At 32.4% G+C, this 22,974-nt stretch overlaps 1 protein-coding gene and 1 long non-coding RNA gene across 2 annotated transcripts; one reads left to right on the top strand and one right to left on the bottom strand.

Moving 5' to 3' along the window:
- Positions 1–9,681: 9,681 nt before the first annotated feature.
- Positions 9,682–10,955, bottom strand: LOC129975561 (uncharacterized). The gene is made up of 2 exons (XM_056088623.1): positions 10,939–10,955; positions 9,682–10,609 (listed from the first exon to the last, which is right to left on the bottom strand). The coding sequence occupies exons 1-2, from the start codon at positions 10,953–10,955 to the stop codon at positions 9,682–9,684; spliced, it is 945 nt and encodes a 314-aa protein (XP_055944598.1).
- A 783-nt stretch (positions 10,956–11,738) lies between these two features.
- On the top strand, positions 11,739–16,517 carry LOC129976138 (uncharacterized). Its single transcript, XR_008785089.1, has 6 exons — positions 11,739–12,643; positions 12,764–12,937; positions 13,846–13,932; positions 14,831–15,028; positions 15,177–15,308; positions 16,436–16,517. It is a non-coding gene; the product is annotated as an uncharacterized LOC129976138 (long non-coding RNA).
- The last annotated feature ends 6,457 nt before the right edge of the window (positions 16,518–22,974 follow it).

Raw genomic sequence — 22,974 nt, forward strand, 5'->3', positions numbered from 1 at the left:
TATGCCAATATAAAGACATAAGATTCGCTTACGGTTTTGGCATACTTTTTTATACATCCTGGTGCTACATAATTTTACGAGAAGCTACATTATTTTTATAAGAAGTTCCATAATTTCCCGACAAATCATTTATTTCTATAGTTCGTTTCATTTCCAAATAGATGAACGCTAGTTAACCAGTAATGACTTCACATAATACATTATATTCTTTAAATCTATGTTAAATTGTGCAAACATTTATTGCTGAAAATCAAGAATTGAATAGAATGAAATAATTCAGTATTACCCAAGCTTGCAATAGCACGGCAGAATATGTTAAAATTCCCTTTCCAGCAATTTTGCTTCAATAAACGGGCTTAATTTATCGCTTCTGATTCTCACAATAGTTAATTAGCATTTAGAAAGTTTAAAAGAATTGTCCCTCGGATACGACTTCATAAATATTTTGTTTTCAATCGAAAATAAGTTCCGAACCTAAACTGATAGAAATGTTTGGGAAATTCTGAAAATATTTCTGGCACAACCTGGTTTATTTCAGATCATTATCATCCCAATCTGGCATAATAACGATTAATAAAGATGCAATATTTCCTTTCAGTATATATTAAATATTAAACGGAGATTCGAAATATTAAATTTGGACAAACTGAAATCAACGATAAACATCAACATTTTATAACTTACATACCTATTATTTTTCAAGTAATGAATGGTAAATTTTAATATGCATACACTTGTTAATAAAAAAATTCAATAAATGTTTCATTTTAGAAAAGAAATGCACAGCACATCGAATGCTGCAATGTTACAACAAATCTTCGAAACACACTAATGTGTTCTCAGTTTTCAAAAAAATCATTTTTTTTAAATTTAAAACACAATTCAGAAATTAAACCATCTATTGAAATAACGGCTTTAAAAATTATTAATTTACAGTCACTGAGAAATATAGTCATAATGACGCCTTAATGGTGTATAACAAAATTTGTAATCTATATTTTAAATTATAAACTGAAATTCAGAGAGCTCAAAAAATTCTAGTTACAAATGTTTGAATTTGCTAAGTTCCATCGAATAGTTCAATACAGCAACAACTTGAAATTTTTAATACTTAATTCTTAACTTAATAAACTGAACAAATATTTGCTAAATATGTTGGTTTTGCATCTTACCTTTAATACAGTATGCTTGTTTTCATCATCACAGAGAAGGAGAGATTTGGAACTACTGACAGAATTTTTATGACTATTTAAGATGCTTTCAGATTAGTTCGTTGAACATGCCCCTCTATATTTGTAATGCCATTCGATAAAACTTTTATACTTTATAATTTCGAATCACATTTCTGGTTTCAGCACATCTTCCATTTAACTGCTACTAGGATTACATTTTCCAGTTCTTTCTGCCCACCTAAGTTATTGTTATGACTCGCAACTCTACTTTCGCTTTCGAATCAGTTTATTTTTGTACAACACAAGACAGAGAATTTCATGAGCCTATTTACACAATGATGATAGAAACTGATGAGAGTATTTACAGATGACGTATACTTAAATTGACCAAATGATCCGTACATCAAAGAGATTAAATAACGTAACATAAAAATTCTTTCTTTAAAGCAAACACAGCACATTTTTCTTATATCAAAACCGGATTGCCAGATTCCAAGTTGGAATAGGATGCAACGCAAATCCTAAAATGAAAATATCAAATATAAAACGTATTAGGAGTGGCAACAGTTATTCATGTTATGTACAAATCTCCACAAGCCGTTTACCGCATTTATAACTAGAATAGAGTAATTAACTCTGTCTTTCTAATGTCTAGAATACTATATAACTCTCAAAAAGAAAGAATTCTAATACAGATTTAAAAAAAAACTATTCAAAGCAACTACAGACATTTTTTGTGGTACTGACACTCAAATTTCTATATCTCTAAAGAGAAACAGTCAATGACGTGCTCAACTCTGATAACTTTGACCAAAATGACCAATAGAAAATTCACTTAGTTATGAAAACTACTGACAGTTCTTTTCATACATTTTATGAGATAATTCGTCACATTCGTTGAGAAATAATTCAACATAATATATAAATATATTTCTTACCTGATCTTCAGTTATTAACATAAATCTCGGTAAAAGTGATGTTTAGTACGCCCCTTGCTGCGAAAAAGATGGCAAGTCGCCAAGGAAGATGGCGTACAAAGTAGACAAACACTTCTGCGGAACAGTTACGGTTACCATTTTCCACAATATAATGATTGTTTACTGATAAGTATCTTTTTTTTTTTTTTTTAGTCTGGATGCGCCGGTTTGTTGCGTGCAGAGCAAAAGTTAGAGCATGCGATACCTTCGGCATCTGTAGAAGGGTACCGGGCAAAATTTTTTGACTTTAAAAAAACATCCTACGGCTTCGCTAGCAGCGGGAGCGGGGACCGAGTAGCTTCGCTAGCACATTGAACATAAGGACTGTGTGGATAACAGGAACAGTACATAATCAATAGAAAAGAAAAAATGAAGGACGTTATAGGAACGGATTTCAGAGGGAATTTTAAAGAATTAATGCATTTACTTGATTTATTTAATGCACACTTAGAGGCAATCAAACGATTCTCCATACAAAATTTCAAACAAGCATCCTTTCCTTTCATCAACTCGTAAAAAATATACTATATATTCCATTTGCCCTTCATCCATTCTGCAGGTTCGAAATACTGTCTTCTATTCCATTAATCCGACATCCATTTTTGCACAACTGCTGATATAATAAATTATAAAGAGAACCAACCGTTACAACAACAAAAGAATAACGAGAATGCGAAAAATTCCATTGCAGCTGACTTTTAAAGAAAGAATGCAGACGATTTCAGACGATTTTTTAAAAGCGTTTTTTAATTTTATATATATATATATATATTCTGTTCGTATTCACATTATAAATAAATTTGCAATGTCTTATTGGTTGTAAACAAACTTTTAATTCTAATAAAGAACAAAATTAATGTCTTTAATCGATATTTTTTTGTCATTTTTAATTTAACATTTTTCTTAAAATAGTTGTAGTTTATGTATGACTCAATCATTGTTAAAAGTAGTAAACAAAATAGCATTAGGGTTGCTAGAGGGTTGTTCCGTTGGGTTACCATATTGCCAACAAACTCGGGAGGCACACTAATCTTCACTTTAACCTAAATCTCAACTTATACACATAAATACACAATCATCCATAATGCATCATTATTATTATATCCATTATCATTATTACGAAGTTATGCCGGTATATTTCAGAAAGGATTAACTAAGATTTGGAGCCAAATTCTATCATGATGTACTTTCATTGATTCCCATGCTAGTGAGCCACCACTTTTATCCCTACGTAAAAATTCCGATATAACATGCAGAATAATCACTTGTGTTTGTTGAATGAATGACTGGCCACTTTTGCTTCACCGTGTCCTAATTTTCTACAAAAGGTTGCTGATTTATTTTTAAAGTAATCGCAACAATTGCTAATTTTTTAATAACATTTGTATTTACTGCGTATGCCTCTTTCAGGTTTGAATCAAGACTAGACTAGACTAGACTAGTGTGTGAAAGAAGAGGAGGATTTATGAGAAATTTCTAGATTCTTACAAATTTTATTAATCGATTTAAGATTAATCGGTTTTCATTTTGTTCCTTACATAGCAAGGAAAATTTCTTTTAGAAATGACACAGAATGACCAGGTTACGTTTGAACTCGTCAGATTATTAGTATCTCTTATGTTGATAGAAAAAGGTGGGTTTAAGCAGCGTTCACGAGAGGCGAACTATTGCGCGCAATGGAAGGTCACGCCTAATTCAGGAAGAGCACGTAACCACAACGGGACAATGGCAAGTAGTTGTCCCGATGAGACAACCATTTACCATTGTCCCGTAAGTAGGCGTCGCTTTCCTTTGCGCGTAATAGTTGGCCTCGTGTGAGTGCTCCTTTACACACAGCCAACTACAAACCATCCAGTAAGACCACGCATGCCCAGAAACTGTACAGTAGCAAGGACTTGTCTCGTCGAGACAAGAACTTTCTAATGTCGCTCTCTCAGCGCATACGCAGTCCTCCTTTTGCGCATGCGTAACTTACTGGAATCTTATAAATAGATGAGTGTAAACCTAATTTAATGCTTTTAGTACCATGTCGCGCTTTGAACTGCTCAGCGTTGATACGGAAATGTATAACAATGGGTAAGTTACATTGTTATTTCGAGTTCTCATAGATATAATAAGAAAGTATGGGTATATATCGTTATTTTAACTATTTACGATTCGAAGATTTGTTTTACTGAAATATTCTTTCTCAATACAGTTGTTTCTTACAAAAAAAATTATTATTAATAATAATTCAAACTAGTATTTTCTTAAAAATTGTATAGCAAATTGTGAAATTATTGATCAAACCATTAATATGTAAATGAAGCTAACATTTACTAGCTGAGTGGATGAACTTATTTGAGAGGTTTTTAAAGTAACTTTTTGAAAACTGCTTTCTGTAAGGCATAATAGTAATACTACATAGACCAAATATTTGTTAATTTAGCTTTTAGAACTGAAAATTCCACATAATTATAATACTATGGCAAAATGGTAATTGTGATGGCAGATGGTTATTGTAACCAAGATTTCATTCAAAATGTCACAAAATTAAGAAAAATGATTACAAATTTAGAATCTTTTTACTTAATTTTTTAAAGAAAAATTGCAGTAAGAGCGCAAAACTTGCCTGAATTCTTAATTTTCATAAAACTTAAAATTTTATGGTAAGTAAATAAAATAAAACATGTATTCAAATCGGTTCTATGTAGAACTGCTTTTGAAGTTGTTACAATCGTCCAATTTTTCAAAATGCATGTCTTTTATTAAACTTTTTTTTAACTTGGAATACCATCTGAATAGGAAACATACATAACTCGGTTCGTTATTTGACCAAGATGCAATTTTAATATTTATTTTAATTTTTCAATGAATAGCTTCTGTTCATTTCAATGTCACCATTATAATGTCGTAGATATTCGATAGTTGGACTTTTATTCTAAACTTCTTTGTTTTACTTAATCATTTAAATGCCTATGCCTCCATTTAAGTGTAACAGTACGTTGTAAAATTCTCCGGAATTTTTTCTAAAGTGCATTTCAAGTATTTTGAACTTCGATTATATCACTGTTTATGAAGGGGGAAAAAAACCGGTTGTATATCTTCAGCACAATAAAGCTAGTAATAATAAGTTCTTATGTAAGGCTTTGGTATCCACCAGCATTCAAATTAAAGTAAAATCCTAGTTTGGCCTTTTTTTTTACCAAGGATGCAAATAGAAAATAGTCACGGAGCAAGATGGCTGACCATATAGACTGTGAAACATTTTTATGAAAATTATGAGATTAATTGAACCCTTCTTTTTGAACCTTTATGGGTCACAACTGTTGAATCTCTTTTGAATTCTGAAATAACGAACTTTTGCAAACCGACTGTACCGGTTTATACTTTAGGCAATAAAATTTGAACATGCGATGTTTTCGGCATTTGAAAAAGGCATTGGGAAGACTTTTTTAACTTAAAAAATATATACATCCTACGGCTTCGTTGGCAGCTGGAGCGGGAACCTAGTAACTTCGCCAGCTCTTTAAACTTTAGGCTGCTTCTGAGAATAACAACACGAGGGAAAATGAAAGCATCCTAATAGCTTCGCTATTAGACTGCTGCATGTTAGGAAATTTGATCGGTTCTTCTACTTCATTTGAGCAGAGAACAATTTTCTTTAAAAAATGGTACTTTTTAGTGATGCAAGTGTCGTTCTGTCTGTTCTTTATACATTTCGAAACTTTGACGTCGAATTCACAAATGCAATGTCGCATAATATTTGAATATAATATATCTGATAATCCTATTCGTCTGACATCGGATTATTGAACACATAAAACTTATCGAATAATAGCGGGAAATCCAGGAAAAGAACAAGAATCGAGAAGAATTCTTTTGGAATGTTAAGACGAAAAACTGCGAAATAAAGACACGATTCAAAAATCTCGCAGATGTTTTTATTTCTTTTCTGATAAAATTCATGAACAGACCACTTTAATGAAAATAAATTGTTATATGCATCTTCTCATTGTTCGCATTAAAAATAACGCTGAATGTTTTATTACCAGTAATACTTTCGATTATAAAACGTAATTTAATTAAATTCTTTAATAGATGTTCATTTGTCGATTATTTTTACTTTTAATTTCCTTCAAAACTGATGTAGTAGATGTCAGCGATTTTTGAAGTTTTTATTAGAATCTTTATTAAAAAAATTACGATAAATTTTGGGATTTCTCGCTTAACGAACATAATTCATTCTCAAATCTTATTTTTAACTAGAAACAAATTAAGCGAGCGCTAAGCGAAATTATTTCCATTTGAATCAATATGAAATGGCAAATATGTACTATTTCCAAAAAAGAGCTCTAGTTTTTATTGTTTATGATTTGAGCAAAGATTAACCACGATTTCTATTCCAGCTTATTTCCCAAATGAAAATTTCGACTACGGAATTGATGTGACGCATGTATCTTCGAACGCAACCCTCGCCCTGATGGACTGCATACATTGAAGCTATCATCGCTGCTAGTGCCATTTTCCCCCAAGTTCTTGCTACTGATTCAAAGATTTGAGAAAAACAACGCCATCTCATTCACACTGTGCCGTGCCATTTTTGGATGACGGAGGACGACATTTTCTTTTGGATTTCCCGTTCTATAGTATTGGTCTAACCAGGTATGTCTGCATAATTGTGGCATTCTAAGTTAAAAGTTTACTTGCATTGAATATTCGAATATTGTAAATATTTCTTCTCTATTCTTTCAGAATACTGAAGGTTAAGATTTTAATGCCTTTTTAGAAATTCTAAAATTTAATGCCTTCCAAATATTTTGAAAAACACGAAAGACAATTTGGAATAGAAAGTAAAGCGAATTTTCTTTTCATAAAGAATATTAAATCGCGAAACAAAAGTATCTTGGCATTAAATACAATCCTCTAAAGTTAAAAGAAATTTTTTTCCCAATTCAAAGTTTATTAATGAAAAGATGAATTTTGCATAACGAATCTCGCAAACTGGAATTCTGTTTTATTCCCGTAATTTTCGTAATTGTTAATTTGGAGATCCACTGATTCTGTAAGTATTGATTCTAACTTTGTCTAAAGTCTTTCATTTAACCACTAGTGTTTCTTCTCGGGATATTTCTAACGAATATCGAATGCTTCATCTAACTTCTTTACAACTCCTGGGTTTTATCCCTAACAGTTTTTAATTTCTGAAGTGAGTATATTTAAATGCAAATGAGTTTGATGTGAACATGTAATCAGCTAAATTTCTGCTTACAAATCGCGATGTGATAAATATCGGATTGCGTAATACAAATGAAAACTTGACAAAGTAAATTTAAAAAACTGAATCAAAATGCGAATCTGTTCGTTATTCTACCTAAAAATATTAATGTTTATGATTGACTAGTTTGGACCCGGCGAGTTGCTGCTGCCGAAATATTTTTAGAAATATCGTTTGAAATTTAAATAGCCATCTCGTATAATTAGGAATGGTAGAATGAATATTTTCATTGAAATTAAATGATATATGAAGTACAATATTTATTCTATTTTTTTTTACTTCGTTATTCAAGTGCACTTAGGGGTAGACAATATTTTTTATTTTCAGCAAAACCAAATTTCTTAGCTGTCCGACTCGTGAACATGGTCATGTGAAACTGGTCATGTGAAAAACATGGATTTTCTTGATTCAAAACAATAAGTTGACCAAGTTTTATAGCAATCAGATGAACGATACGGCAACGCATAAAATACGAACAAACAAAAATCCATTTTTATATATTCGATATTTGATGTTAGGATCAAAACAGAATCTTTATCAAATGCGAGATCAACAGTTTCGAAAGATACTTTTGGTTTAGACATTAGAAATTCAAATATCAAGGTCTACTAATTTTCTGCATTATGGATTGAAGAATTAATTTCCTGTATGTACTTTCTTCAATGGCATAATCCATGATTTATGTAGGACCACGGTCATCTGATGTTAAGGTACCGGCTTTGGAGACGGAGTTTGTTTAGTCCTCATTCCATGGAAGAGTCGTCGTGAAAAAGGGTCTAAAGCGCGTTAAATCCGTCGATACAGCTTAGGTATCGACCTTGTCATCTGACCGCGGTTTAAAATTTCGAGGTCCGTCCCAAAATAATCCTAGTGTTGCTTTAAAACATGATTTAACTTATATTATCTAAATACTTTGAATTTCTCCTTATTAGCAGTTTAACTATGTCACTCTTATTCCTCCACTTATTTTGAGCTCATTTGTGTAGGTTTGCATTAATGGAATAAATGGAAATTATATTAGCATATTTAGCATTTCTTTTATTTATAGCTTTTACGTAGCGCAATTTAGTATTAGTGTTTTTCTCTGTTCATTCAATTCATGAATTCTTGGATATACTATTACATAAGGTGTAAAAACATTTCAGCCGAGTTGTATTAAAACCATTTTCGGCCTGAAACAAACTACATTAAATTAACAAATTACAAAATGTTATTTATGAATGTTATGAAAGTTAGGAAAAATGCATTTAATCTTGTGCTTATCTGAGTACAAAAATCTGGAATATTAGCAACAATAAAGAAATGCTAAGGAAAAAATTAACTAAAATGCGACATGCCTTGCATCAGATTCCTGTATCGAAATATCCATTTTTAAGGATAAGAATAGAACTATTCTTGTATTCTTCTATACAAAAAGCACCTGAACCAAAATTTTATTAGACTTTGAAATATCAATATTTATATTAATTTTATTGATTGTAATTAATCGAATTGTTCAGATTCATGACAGAGAATTGCTAGATATCGGGTATGTATAATTTGGTACCGAACTTTGAGCAAATCAAATACTTAAATTCAAAATATGACAAAGAAATCAATACAAAATATAGAAAATACTTGAATAGAATTTAGAAAGTTAATGGTCTCGAACAAATCACGCGTCCAGTTTTATCTATTTTGCTGCCTTAACTTCACCTAATGCTTTTAAAAACTACCATAATATCCGCTGGTTTTAGTATTTCTTTACACCCGTTTTTGGGTTAATTTCAATGAAAAATTAGTTTTCGAGGCGTAATGGGTGTATTGAAATGCATTTTATTCTCCGATTGAGATTCATTATGAGGATGAAAATTGCTCATTAATGAGCATTTCTCATGTCTCATCTAATGGACATAATGTACGGAATAAAATTAATGTACTTAATTTTGGGAGTTGCATGACTAATGTATGCAATATCGCATTTAGCAGTGAATAGTGGAATGAGGGAATAGTCAATGCGTGATATGAAAGCATAAGTTATTTCGATATAGGTTATGGAAAAGAAATCACTGTCTTCATGGTGAACTTGTGTTATCCGATAGAATATGCAATGTTGAGTGTTGGGAGCTTGTGGTTATAGTGGTATGAGCAATGTGTTAGACAGTGGGAGAAATTTTATTGGATATAGCATTACGAGCGGAGCTTCCCAGATCGCGGATTAGAGATGAAATTGGCGCTGTGGGCAATGATTGAATTGGGGTTTCATAGTAGTATTGGCAGGGTGGCAATGCGTATGTTAGCTGAAATTTCTCGGTGGTGTCGGCGACGTGGGTAATGTGTGGGTTAACGCTTCGGGGGTGTTGTCGGCGGCGTGGGTAATGCGTGTGAGTTGTGGATTCGGGGTGCTGGGGGCTTGGGCAATGCGTGTGAGTTGAGGATTCGGGGTGCTGGGGGCTTGGGCAATGCGTGTGAGTTGAGGATTCGGGGTGCTGGGGGCTTGGGCAATGCGTGTGAGTTGAGGATTCGGGGTGCTGGGGGCTTGGGCAATGCGTGTGAGTTGAGGATTCGGGGTGCTGGGGGCTTGGGCAATGCGTGTGAGTTGAGGATTCGGGGTGCTGGGGGCTTGGGCAATGCGTGTGAGTTGAGGATTCGGGGTGGTGTCGGCGGCGTGGGCAATGTGTGTGTGAGTTGAGGATTCGGGGTGGTGTCGGCGGCGTGGGCAATGTGTGTGTGAGTTGAGGATTCGGGGTGGTGTCGGCGGCGTGGGCAATGTGTGTGTGAGTTGAGGATTCGGGGTGGTGTCGGCGGCGTGGGCAATGTGTGTGTGAGTTGAGGCTTCGGGGTGGTGTCGGCGGCGTGGGCAATGTGTGTGTGAGTTGAGGCTTCGGGGTGGTGTCGGCGGCGTGGGCAATGTGTGTGTGAGTTGAGGCTTCGGGGTGGTGTCGGCGGCGTGGGCAATGTGTGTGTGAGTTGAGGCTTCGGGGTGGTGTCGGCGGCGTGGGCAATGTGTGTGTGAGTTGAGGCTTCGGGGTGGTGTCGGCGGCGTGGGCAATGTGTGTGTGAGTTGAGGCTTCGGGGTGGTGTCGGCGGCGTGGGCAATGTGTGTGTGAGTTGAGGCTTCGGGGTGGTGTCGGCGGCGTGGGCAATGTGTGTGTGAGTTGTGGTTTGAGGATGGTGCTGGAGGTGTGGGCAATGTGTGTGTGTGTTGTGGTTTCGGGATGGTGCTGGAGGCTTAAGCAGTGCGGTAATAGGATTATTGTTAGCGAAGAGTTTGCAATGTAGCTTTGAAATGAGTAAGTAATGGGGAAAAATGTTAAATAACTTTCTGGATTATTTAAGCATTATATTAGTTACAAAGCCCCTTTTAAAAACCATTGTCTTTGAATTTTAATTAATTGGCAGTTAAGTATTTTTTTCTCGAGTGAATAAGACAAATTTGGTTCCCACCTTCCCCAGGAATAATCGCAAATTAAAGAGTGTAAAATGAATTAATTGGCTGAAGTAATGGAATTTATTTCATGTTTTTATTTAAGAATGAGAACTCCCTGCTCACCAACAAATGCAGTTCATAATGATTGTTATCAAGGACTGAAGTTTTTATGGTATATCAATTATCGACGGGTGGCATTTCTATGCAATCTTTCTGATGTGCCGAATCGATTCAATTTCATATTTTGTTAAATTCAAGATCACTTTCAAAGAATTCAGCCAGTGAAAAGTTTCCTTTGATGGAATCGTATAAAACACTAATGCTAGTATAAGTTAAAATGTAAATTAAATATTAATTAAATAAAACAGTTTTAGAATATGTAAGTCTTTGGAATAACATTCACTTATTCTTATTTGGGGAGGAATGTTAAAATGAGGGATCGCTTAGCTGGAATTAAACCTAGATTAATTTCAATTTTTACAACTCCGGCTAAAAGTTGCCTCTTATTTTTAAATTTCAACTCGCAGTTCTTACCATCTAGAACGGTTACAGCTGTTTTTCTTAAGCGCAATTTTAAAACACTTCGGTCTTTTAACCACCTTTCTGTCTTGGAATTAAAATTATCTTATGACATGAGAAGTAATCTTATTGGTTCCGTTTTCTTTGTATTCTATATATTAAATCTTCCTCTAATTGACTTAACATTTTGGTAACCCATAGAAAGAACTTTAGTTGGATTCGGTCTTGTATATCGATTAACCCTAAAATGGTAACATATTTATCAAGTGGAAGGCGTGAAATTCCCACTGAATAAAGTAGCTGAGCTTATTTGAACTTCTCCGCTTCCAGAATTTCGAAATAATTTCATTTATTCCATATTACAATTTAAAGGAAGTTTTAATCGCCTTCTTATATATCGAATGCGGACGAATTCTAATTGCTTTTGAATTCAATGAAAGGAAGTAATCGGTTAAAACGGGAATAGAGAAAGGTAATTGCGTTAATTTAGTGGGCATTCGAGGTTTAAAAAATAGTTTTGAAGTTATTCTGAACTTATTTAAACGCATTTCGCATTGCACTTCTCTGTATTTCGGTACATAAACTCTTCCATAAAGCCTTAAAATAGTAAAGTTATAGTTAAGAAATAGTAAAAGTAGTAAATGTGAAAGATATACTTAAAGATAAATGTATGTTCTATTTGAGAACAGATTTGCTAATAGTAAACGAAGAAAAGGGGTTTTGTATTTTGTAGCTTTAAAATGGTAATTATTAATCAGTTGTCTGTTAAAAGCTATCGAATAGTTAAAAATATCTTAAGGTAGGTTAAAATTTAAGCATTTCGTGGAATGGAGAAGAAATATTATTAATCTAAGGATATTTCGTGCAAGTTGCTTTTAAGCGATGTGAATGTTGCAATTATGTAGATTTTACATGGTATGGCCTAATGACAGAAGAAAGAATCGTGGCAATGATTTTCTTGTGTCCTTTTCTACAAATCAAAGTCGCATTATTTCCGCTCATAAGTTTTAGGTTTAAAGATCTCCAAGGCTTCTATATTTAAACTGTCTCAACAATAACAAGAAAGTTTCTGTTGGATTCATTAGCTTTTACTCATTCAAGTAAAATTCAACATCAGAAATCCTCAATGAAGCAAATACGCCTGTAGTTGTTACTGATGCAGTTCACTCCAGAGACAATGCTGTTTACTGGAACAATGGCTCCACGTTATTCTCCATATGAAGAGTAGCCTTTTTGATAAAAATAGTAGCCGATAGAGCTATCTGGATGGCCAAGAAAATCTTTTCAATTTAGTTCAGAATTCATATAGGTAAGTTATACTCATTATAATTGTCATATCGTAATGAATGTAGGCTAGTCACTTGAATTTATCAAATGGCAATTAGAAGTATAAAAAATTTACTCGTTTTATTTCATTATGTATTAATAGGTTGGGCCACTCGTGATCGATGCTATTTTTCGCGATAAAAATCCATCAACCATCAGTAGTCCTGATTTCTTAGCTTCGGGTGTATGCCATACTTCTACATTAGTAATGCTGGATGTGAGGAAGTACTCTGAAGATGGTACCGAGAATTAATTGTATTAGAAGTTCAAGGACACGGTAAGTTCACGAATTTTAAAAGAAATGATGAAATGCCATGGCATTCGGTAACTATTTTAATTGGGTCGTCTAGAAAGTAAGTTTCTGGAGGCTGTGAAGAGATACGAAACAGACTTCAAACTTCTATTGAAACAGATAGCACTTTTAGATACCTCCCAGAATAAGAACTAATGGAAATGAAATGAGTGTCATATTGTGAGACTGATTTCCCTATGTAGGTTTTGAAATTATTGACAGCCTGAGAATGGAATCCTAAACGATCATCTGTTACAGCATCTACGACACGACAAAAAATGCCTTTATAAATTATGTTTTGTTCTCTGTATGATCTGCGAGAAACTTACTTTCTGGAGTGACGAAATCTATTGCTACCGTTACTTTAAAAAAATCGACATTTTTTCAGTTCTTGACTAGTCGTAATCAAATAGGCTCCTTGGTAAGGTCATCAAACTCATTATTTTCCCAGCATCTAAATATGACATGCCATAAAAATTTGTGTTGCAGCCTTTAAATTATTACAATGTTGCTGAAGGGAATTTCAATTATTCATGTTCTTTTGAATATCATTCAAACACTTGGCGGATAAACCTTATATTAAATAGTATATGTGCTTATCTCTCGGAAAGGAATCCGGAGCTTTCTTTAGAGAAATCAAATGAAATACTTGCACGAATTATTTTTAATACTGCGAATAGTTACATTTTTAAAGGGAATATGAACTAGAGTGAGCTTTAATATTTTATTTAAATGGCAATTAATATAGTTCTAGCAATGAAATCGCAAGCAAATTCTTTTCGGATTTTTGAATTATCGATATGGATTAAAAGAGCAGAAGTCAATTGTATAGTCTTAAATTTCATAAAATTAGTGTTTTCACCTGATTTATTTTAAATAATTAATCTTTTCAGATGTTGACATGTTTGACCAAAGTGATCGCGGTTCTACAGATACCTGGAGCTTTCAACAAAAATATATTTGAATTCTGAATCGGAAGAGTAAGTAGTAATTGTGTTTAACGGAGATTTAATAACTGGATGCACTACTTAATTTCCTAAATTCATTTATCTTCAGCTCTTGGGGAAAAAAATGGAATTGTCTGTTTGGAAAGATCAAATGAAACGTTTACAGGAATAGTTTTAGAAACATATTTAATAGTGCAAATTTCATTTTGAGAGGAAAAATGAACTGATGTGAGCCTTAATATTTGTAATTTAAAAGACGTAGGTAATTTAGTTCTATCAATGGCTTCATTCCAGGTATCAAGTGAATTCATTCCAGGTTTTTGAATTAGATATAGAATGAAAGGGCAATTTATATTATATACTCTAGAAATGAAACCATCCTTCAGGAATGAAATGAAATTCCAATTTGTTAATTTAAATATTTAATCTTTTGAGATGTTATGTCTTGTTCGCAGTTGATCACGGCGCAACAAATAATATCTGGAGTCTTAAGCGAGTACATTTTGGAATTGGGATCCTCTGAAACCAAATAATGGACAGAAATTCAACAGATTTCATCTATAATTTGTAAAGCCTGAAATACGCGACCATGCTCAAGTGCTTCATCTGTTAAGTACCAAAAGAATTTTCGAAACATAAACATAAAAAAAAATCTGCACGGTAGATTGAAACTGTCAGAAATGCTTATTTCTCCATATTCCACACATGTTGCTTCTAAGCCACGAGAGTATCGAAATTACGTAGATATCAAATGCCTAGACTGTGATAAAGAACAATGGCGAGTTTTAGTTTTTTCAACAAATGAATGAAAAGAACAAATGCGAGTCTGAATGATTTTTTGGAGTATGTTTAGCAAGAATTTTGATATGAATTTAAAATACTTCACTTATACCATTAATTTTTTTTAACCAATTTCTTTACTTTTATTCAGGTCAGATAGAACGTTATATAAAGGAGGCAAAATATTAGACAATTGACGCAACGGCAGAGCATTGTCCAAAGAACACATTTGACACCATCTATTGAGAAAATGGCACAACGGCACTCCCATTTTCCAAGGCTCTCTCGGCTTCAGTCACAAATTCTCTATATATCGAAGATATGTGAATGGCCAGGAGGATGGTAAATTGTACGAATTATAATTGTCATATCAAAGAAGATTGAGTGCAATCAATTGATTTCGTTATCAAATGATAATTATGATTTTAAAAGTGTACTTTTATTTTGTTAGCCATTTATAGGATAGAAAATTAACTTATACTGATGCCATTTTTCAGGGAAAAACATGACGTCTACTATCAGTAGTAAAATGCCTTTCTTTGTTCCATACACATGCCATCAGTAGATACTAATTTTGCTTGATGTGGAGAGGATACTCCTTTTATGACATCGAAATATTCAAGAACATGGTAAGTTCCCGACTTATAAATCTAAGACTTGACATTCGGAAATCACTTAATTTGGGTCTTTCAGAAATTACCTTGGTGGCAATAAAAATGCATAAGCCTTAATTTCTTGGAAACTCTTACTGTTTGTTTAGTTGGGATTTAATGGCGCAAGAGCCAGGTTAGATTATACTGCACCAATCAAATGGTAAAACTGAACTTGCTTAAATTTAAGATCAATCAATGGGAACTTGCACTGAAGCAGATACAAGTTTCAATTACTTCTCAACATACGACGTATGTGTCATATCGTGATCAATTTTTATAAATGGTTGTCGAAATAAATGACCGTCTGAGAATGGAGTGGAACTTTATAGGCCTTCCTCGTGTCGTCAAGCAGAAGGTTGTTGCATGAGCAGAAACCTTTTCAGACCCACGATTGTGACAGATGATTAAAACTCGTTTCCGTGCCATTTTGTTTCGCATCTCCTTTTGGCCTTCAGTAACTTTTTTAATACGAACCAAACAAAATCCCTTGTTAATTGCAATAACTTGTATACATTTATACCAATATGGTTATCAAATTCATTTCTTAACATTTAAATAATACATAAAACTTCACCTGCAATCTTACGGGAAGAAATCGCAATGCTTCTCAAGCAAAACTTCGGGCCTTGCTTTTTTTCTTTACTAAGCACAGGGGTTTATTTTGCCAGGCTTTCGTAACGCTCGTAGAACCGTTTAAAACGCTTTCAAAATGATCTACCATATTCAGAACTGTAATTAATGATTGCGACTCCTTGTTTACTGGTTGAGCATTCATTATTTGATCCACTTATGGCCCGCATAGAGAATAAATACACGCATAGCTGTCGGGAAATTCTGGAATAATTAAATTGTGCTTAATTATTTAAGATTGTTTTTAAATTTTTATAAATAATTTAGTTTCCAAAAGGCGAAGTGCTGGTGAACTTGATTCTACATTTTAATAAGGATTTTTATTTTCCCTTCTAAATCGTAAGCTCTCTTTTTTTCTCTTAAGGATTCTGTATCATCGGTATAACAGCAACGTTCAATTTATACTCAAATATTTAAGGGCCATTTCAGTTCCAGATCTGATCTATGTTAATTCAAATATTTAACCTTTTCAGATATTAACATGCTTTGACCAAAGTGATAATAGCACAACAGATAACATCCGGAACCTTCATGAAGCGCTTATTGGAAGTTGGAAGTCTTTTTAAAAAAAAATTATTTGAAATTTAGAACGATTTTCAATTAATATTCCTCATCTTTAAGTTATGTTTTTGCACACATGCAATAATGTTGTGCTTTGAAAAGATGTTATGTTTATATTTTAAACTTGATAATTTTTGATTACTGCAACTATAGATATTCTAAAATTTTGAGATACGATAGATTTTTTATTTAATTTTTCAGTATCTTTCACATTTGGAAATGTAACCAAATTCGGAGTTGTCTCTGAATAGAAATTTAAAAACATGGTATCAATGCTCATTAACTTCAATCTAATTTCAACACTTTCAATAAATTCTGCCAAAATCTATACAGATAAATTAAATTTCTGTTCGTTGCATCCATTTGCAGTGAGCTTTTAACCAATATTTTTTTGTTAAATGTATTAAAGTTAATGTTATAGAAAGATTAATAATTTAAAGTACTAAATCTTAAATTCTAAATATCATCATTTCGTCTTTAAATTGTACGTAAATATGTACATCCGCGATTAAAGGATACTTTGATTGGCTCGGCCGGCCAGCCAATCAAAATGTCCTACGACTCTCAAAAATCATTTGATCACTGTGCTTGATTACCACGGTGATCAATATGTTTTTAGAGAAAATTGAGGCCCTCGCGTGATTAGTATGAATTGCAACCCATAAAAATCTACCCGAATAAAACAAAACCCCATTTATTGAGGGAAAAAGTGAATGGATGCAATGAATGTTAAATATAATGTAGATAGCTTTTTATTTTTTCAATAATATAAAAAAAGTTAGATTCTGATGTATCCAGATGTTTTCCAGAAGTATTAAATTTAATAAATTTTTTTTTGTCTGAATTTAACTTTTATGTTTTCAGATTGAATAAATTAACATGCATTGTAGAAAATCTTATTACTTTTCAATTAAGCTTTTATCACTGTACAATAGTTTCTGTAAATGTTTTTGCCCTTTAGAATCAATGGTTACATTAAGAATCAATGTTTGTATTAGCTGGACAAATTAACATATGAATTTTCGATTGAATGTTTTAAATTCTTGCTACGCCTTTTACATTTAAAAATAAAAGGCTATTTAATTTGAGACCAGTACTGAATTTTTAATTCAATCCTTTTATGTTATAATTGAAATGTTTATGTTGTAATAATCTTGTAAATGATTTGTTTTTGTATATCAAATTTTCCCAATAAAGTTCATGTATTTCGAATTCAATTTTGTATTTAACTATCAATTATTCTTGTCTCGTTTCGGATAATTGTTTAGTCTGATAGAATTTTAAAACTTCCTAGGGCTACTGCTCTAATAAATTCATAAATTTAAAACGGCACATACACCGAATAGTGTATTCTATTTAAAAGTAGAAATGCATAAGATTATCTCTTTCTCCTAAAAATCATTTTATTAATTTCAATTTAAAAATAAATTATCATTCAACTACAGAATGAATTCTAGAGAATAGATATGCGAGATTAGAAACTGGCAATTCCCTAAAAGATATAGCAAAATTTGGCGAACAGGAATTTTTACTGGTTTTTAAGTTTTCTTTAAATTTCAATGACTTTAATATGAATTTAAAACTAATTACTTGCATATTCCGATCGCAAAGGGTTATTTTTTTGAGGTCTTTAACGAAAAATTAATGACAATGTTTAAAAATTGATTTAGATGTGAATTGCTTATTTTGAAGTTTATTATTTATTGCACTATTATTGCTCGTTTTCCATATTAACAATATACGGCATATCTATAAATAAGGTGAATGTTTCTTTTATTACTATATTAAACCCGTTACTTAACTACATAAATCATGTGCCATGCTTAATATATTAATTTTTGATATACTCGTTTTTAGACTTAGTTTCCGATTTGTATAAAATGGATAAGTTTGATTCAATCCTGTCAGTTGTGAATTTGCCAAATTTCACTGTGCATTTTCCTCTAAGTTAAAATTAAAATTATTGGCCTATATAAATAAGATTTTAATATATCTAACCATCTGCCACTTAAGGTTTAAAATCGTATTTATAGTTTTTTAAGGAATATCCAAGAAATGCTCTTATTACATTGTCTTAAGTTCTTTATATTTTATGCTTTTCGATAAAGTTTCCCTTACTACATTTATGAAATGGTATTCGAAATATTTTTATTCTATTTTTACGTTTCGTAATTCATGCTTACAAATAATAAGCGATTTTTTTTTTCAAATTTATATAATGCCCTATTTGTTAAACCTGTTTTTTAAAAATTAATATATTAAATGACTTAAGATCTTCAAAACTATTAAAATGTCCCACCAGGAATTAGACTCAATTTCGCAACTTTTACACGAGAAAGCGAGTAAACTAATTTTCAAAATTTTAATTCGAAATTTCGGGCTTAATGATATGACACGCTAACTTAAGTGAAACCGGTTAAATATTGTGAAAGGATGCAAATAAAGTCGAAAATGCAGATAGTATTTACAGATTTTTAGAATGACTTCGATATAGAATTTTGAAAAAGCAAACGATTTTGAAGGAAATTTTTTTTCAGCAACTTGTTATTTGACTGAGGAAATATCGTCTGTTTACGCGATATTTTGAATGAACAAGCTGCGAATTCGACTAAAGGATTTGTTTTTACGCCTTTCGGAAAGAAATATTTCTGCTATAATTTTTAAAATATTGAGAAATGCGTATTAAAATTGCTAGATGTAGAATTAACATTAATATTAATGGAAAAAAACACCGTCGATCATTCTTCTATAGTGAAAGACTCCTAAAGAAGACCCGGAAAAAGGGTACGTACTATTTCATGTAATTTCTTAACCTATGTAAATAAAACCGCAAGTAAGGGTAGAAAATCCACCGAACCAGAAATAAATTGTAAAGTTTTAAAATATATCTATAGCATCAACAAATAAAATAGCCAAAATTTAACTTTAACGATTTTATATTTAACTTTTTAAACTTTTGTTTATGAATGTTGCTCTAAACAGGACTGTTTGTAGAATATTGTATGGAAACTATTTATCAGGAGAAAAATGAAATGCATTGTAATCCTTAAAATGCATGAGTTTACGTAAATGATAGTAACAAAGATAGGTGTATTTAACATAAAAAATGAAGGAAAACAAAACACAACCTAATTCCGTTAGTGTAAAGGAAGCTTCAGGAAGGAATTTTTGATGGTTGTAGGCTTGTCAAATACTGGGATGTAAAAAAAAAGGCGAAAAAATTGTTATAATCTCAATGTATTATCAAAAGAAACTTTGATATTTAACAATAGAAATTTTATTTGTTTTTCGCAGTGCCTTTTTAATGAGTGAAATTTCATCAGGAAAACTATAAATCGAATTTCGAGGAGGACTTATGCATTCTTTGAAAAAATGAAAACTGATACATTGGAAAAGGTCTATATTCATTAATTGTATCTTTAACGCCCATTGACGTTTCAACTATGGATTATTGGGCCTCTGAATTGTTGAAAAGAGTTCTTGTGGGCAAATGCACCATGATTGATGGACTATGGAAATTAGAAGAGGAATTGCATTTCAATGACAGTGGTAATTTTACGAAAAGCACTTCTATGATGGATATTATATATGAGAATTATAATCGGGGGAAAAGGCTAACAAATTGAACATTTAAAAAAATGATTGCAGTCTAAACATTACCCCAAGAGAGTCTCAAAAGTATGTAAACATTAATTGTATAATTAAATGATTTTGAATTTCTAGAATATTGATGAATTTTTGTTTTTGATTTAAATTTCACAGTAGTATTATTTATTTCATGTTACTGACTTATTAGTCATTATGAGTATTAATGCACTTGCTAAGTAAATACGGATAAATTAGTCAATGGATGTTTTAGTTAAAAGTGATAAATAAGCTAAGCATTTGTACGTTTATCTAATTTTTCTTTAAATATAAATTAATTTTTTTAGTTTAGATGCAGATGCTTTAACAAACATCACCAGCATTTTCTTGAAATAACTTTTTTTCAAATTGATGAGATATATTTCCGAATCTATAAAACTAAACATTTCATTTCTTTTATGCAGTTTTAGCACTCTTCGTAGCTGAAAAAAATCTAAATGGTAATTTTTTTTTTGCTCTTCAATTAAATACCTTAATAAAGCTAGTTTATTAAAAAATGCAAAAAGAGTTCACATATAAAAAATTGAATACGACCATTATAATTTTTTTTTCGTTATGGAGAAATCTCCGGTGCACTGAGAATAAAATTAATATTATACTAAAAACGTAAAATTTTAAACTTTTAAAACCCATTTAGATTTCCTGCTATAGATTAAAAAAAGTATTTACATTTGGATGAATTTTTATGCATCATTCAAAATGTATTTAAATATTTATGAAGGAAGTGATATTTCATTCAAAATATCATTTTCATTTTTAAAAGTGCTTAAAAATAAATATACATTTAAGAAAAATCACAAATTATTTTTCCTGTACATTAATTAAGCTAAGAAACATCTTGATGAATTTAAAAAGCTAGGTTAACTTATTAAATGTAATTCTGCAAATTCGCAAATTACCCTCAATATTTATTCTTTAATTGTTCACAATTGTTCAACAGCATGTGTCCCCCTCGTGAAAATTCTATTAGGAAAAGAGCGATTCCATTCTTTTTTTCCTGTATGCAAAATTATCCTGTGCTCTAGGACAGCGGAATTCTCAGGCTAACTGGGCTCATGTAATTTAATTACGTGAATATCAAATCATTTCAGTCGAGGAAAAGTATTAGTAATTGCAATAAGTATGGCGTTTGAATCTATTTAAGGAATAATGCACACGGAAGTTTTTTGGAGCATTGAATATCTCTAAAAAATTCTCGCAGGAAAAAATGACTTTTTTTTTTGTATAGCACTGAGCGTGAAAGAAATCTTGTTTACGTACAATGAGGTAAGTAACTTATTGCTTCCAGCGAAAGTCATTATCACGTGATAGTCTTGGGAGAGTTTCTGCATTCGTCTTTCCTGGAATATGCGACAGTGTGTAAGAGCCTTATTCTATTCATTAAGAAATCCTTGTTTTCGAGCTGCAGTTAGACATATCATATCGATTGTTACCTTCTATCGTGATCTAAGACCTGTAATTAAAATATCATCAGTAAGATCATATCACGTATTTGCAATAAAGCTCTCTTGGAATAATAGTGATTACTGATATTTGTGATTTTTTCAAAATATTGGTTGCCTAATAAATTTTAAAAATATTCATCATCCCTATAAATAACAAGTCAGGTGAATCCCCATCCTTCTTCAGAGTACATCAAGGCTGCAAGCATGCTTACTGAAATTACACCAATTTGTCAACATTCCCTGTATACACATTGGTGGATACCGAAACCAAAAATTATAAAAAATTTTCATCCAATGATAGTGCAAATTATGTCGGGAAATGGAAGATTTCCTGAATACTTCTACAGATTCGGAAGGATGCGATTCAACACATGCATATGTGGGTAGTCATCACTGATTCTCTGACCCACCCGAAGGCGTATAGATAAAGAAACTCAATAACCGGACCGCCGCAACAGCAACGCTGGCGGGAACTGTGGTTGAGTCCTAAGGGCCATCACCAGCCATGGTACAATCCTTCCCGGAGGAAGTATGTCCCGCCATCGATGGGAGGATCTAGACCCCCCCCCACCTATTTATGTACCCACCAGGATGGCGAGATCCAACCACCATACCGGAAGCATCTCATCTTTTCGAGGTGCCTCCCCTAGGGGTTTTATATGTGGGTAAATAGGCTCAATCCAGCATTACATAACAGAATGTATCGAATACAAAGTAATTAGAAGACCCATTATGAATAGTAGTTTTAATACAACATTACCACACCCTGGAAATTTCCTCATTTCTTTTAATATTTTTAAAAAGTTTTCTAGATTTTTACTAACAGTTTCGAGATTCTTTAAACTTTTGTTGGGCATTGTTTTCTTGTGAAAAAATTTGGATAGTTAATGAGCATAAGAGCCAGTCACAATAATCCCGTTTTATGCGGCTCTGTTTATACGGCTCTGTAATGAGGAGACTGGCTGTAATTGAACACACACACACACACTGGTGGAAAAAAAGTATGGTCTCTGTTGTTACTTTTCAATAAATCTCAGCATAGTTCTTGAAGACAGCACATTTATTAGACATAGAAAACGAAAAGAAAAGAACACAGGTATTGACGATTGCGTACACAGCATCATGTTAAACAGTTCGCGGGAGGAATGCACCGGAACGAAGTGCTAGAAGCGCAACACACAGATATTCCTACGCAAGAAAAATAGTCCGCTGGCTTCATCCCAACACACCCCTCCTGCGAATGATATTTTTCGAGCATTTATAATAATATACATTAAAATTAAATACACACAACAATACAAAAAATCATATGTACAAAAATTAAGAAATTCACGAAGCATTTATCAGAGAATATTTTAGCT

The sequence above is a fragment of the Argiope bruennichi genome, chromosome 7 (genome assembly GCF_947563725.1).
Source record: "Argiope bruennichi chromosome 7, qqArgBrue1.1, whole genome shotgun sequence".
Classification (NCBI taxonomy): domain Eukaryota; kingdom Metazoa; phylum Arthropoda; class Arachnida; order Araneae; family Araneidae; genus Argiope; species Argiope bruennichi.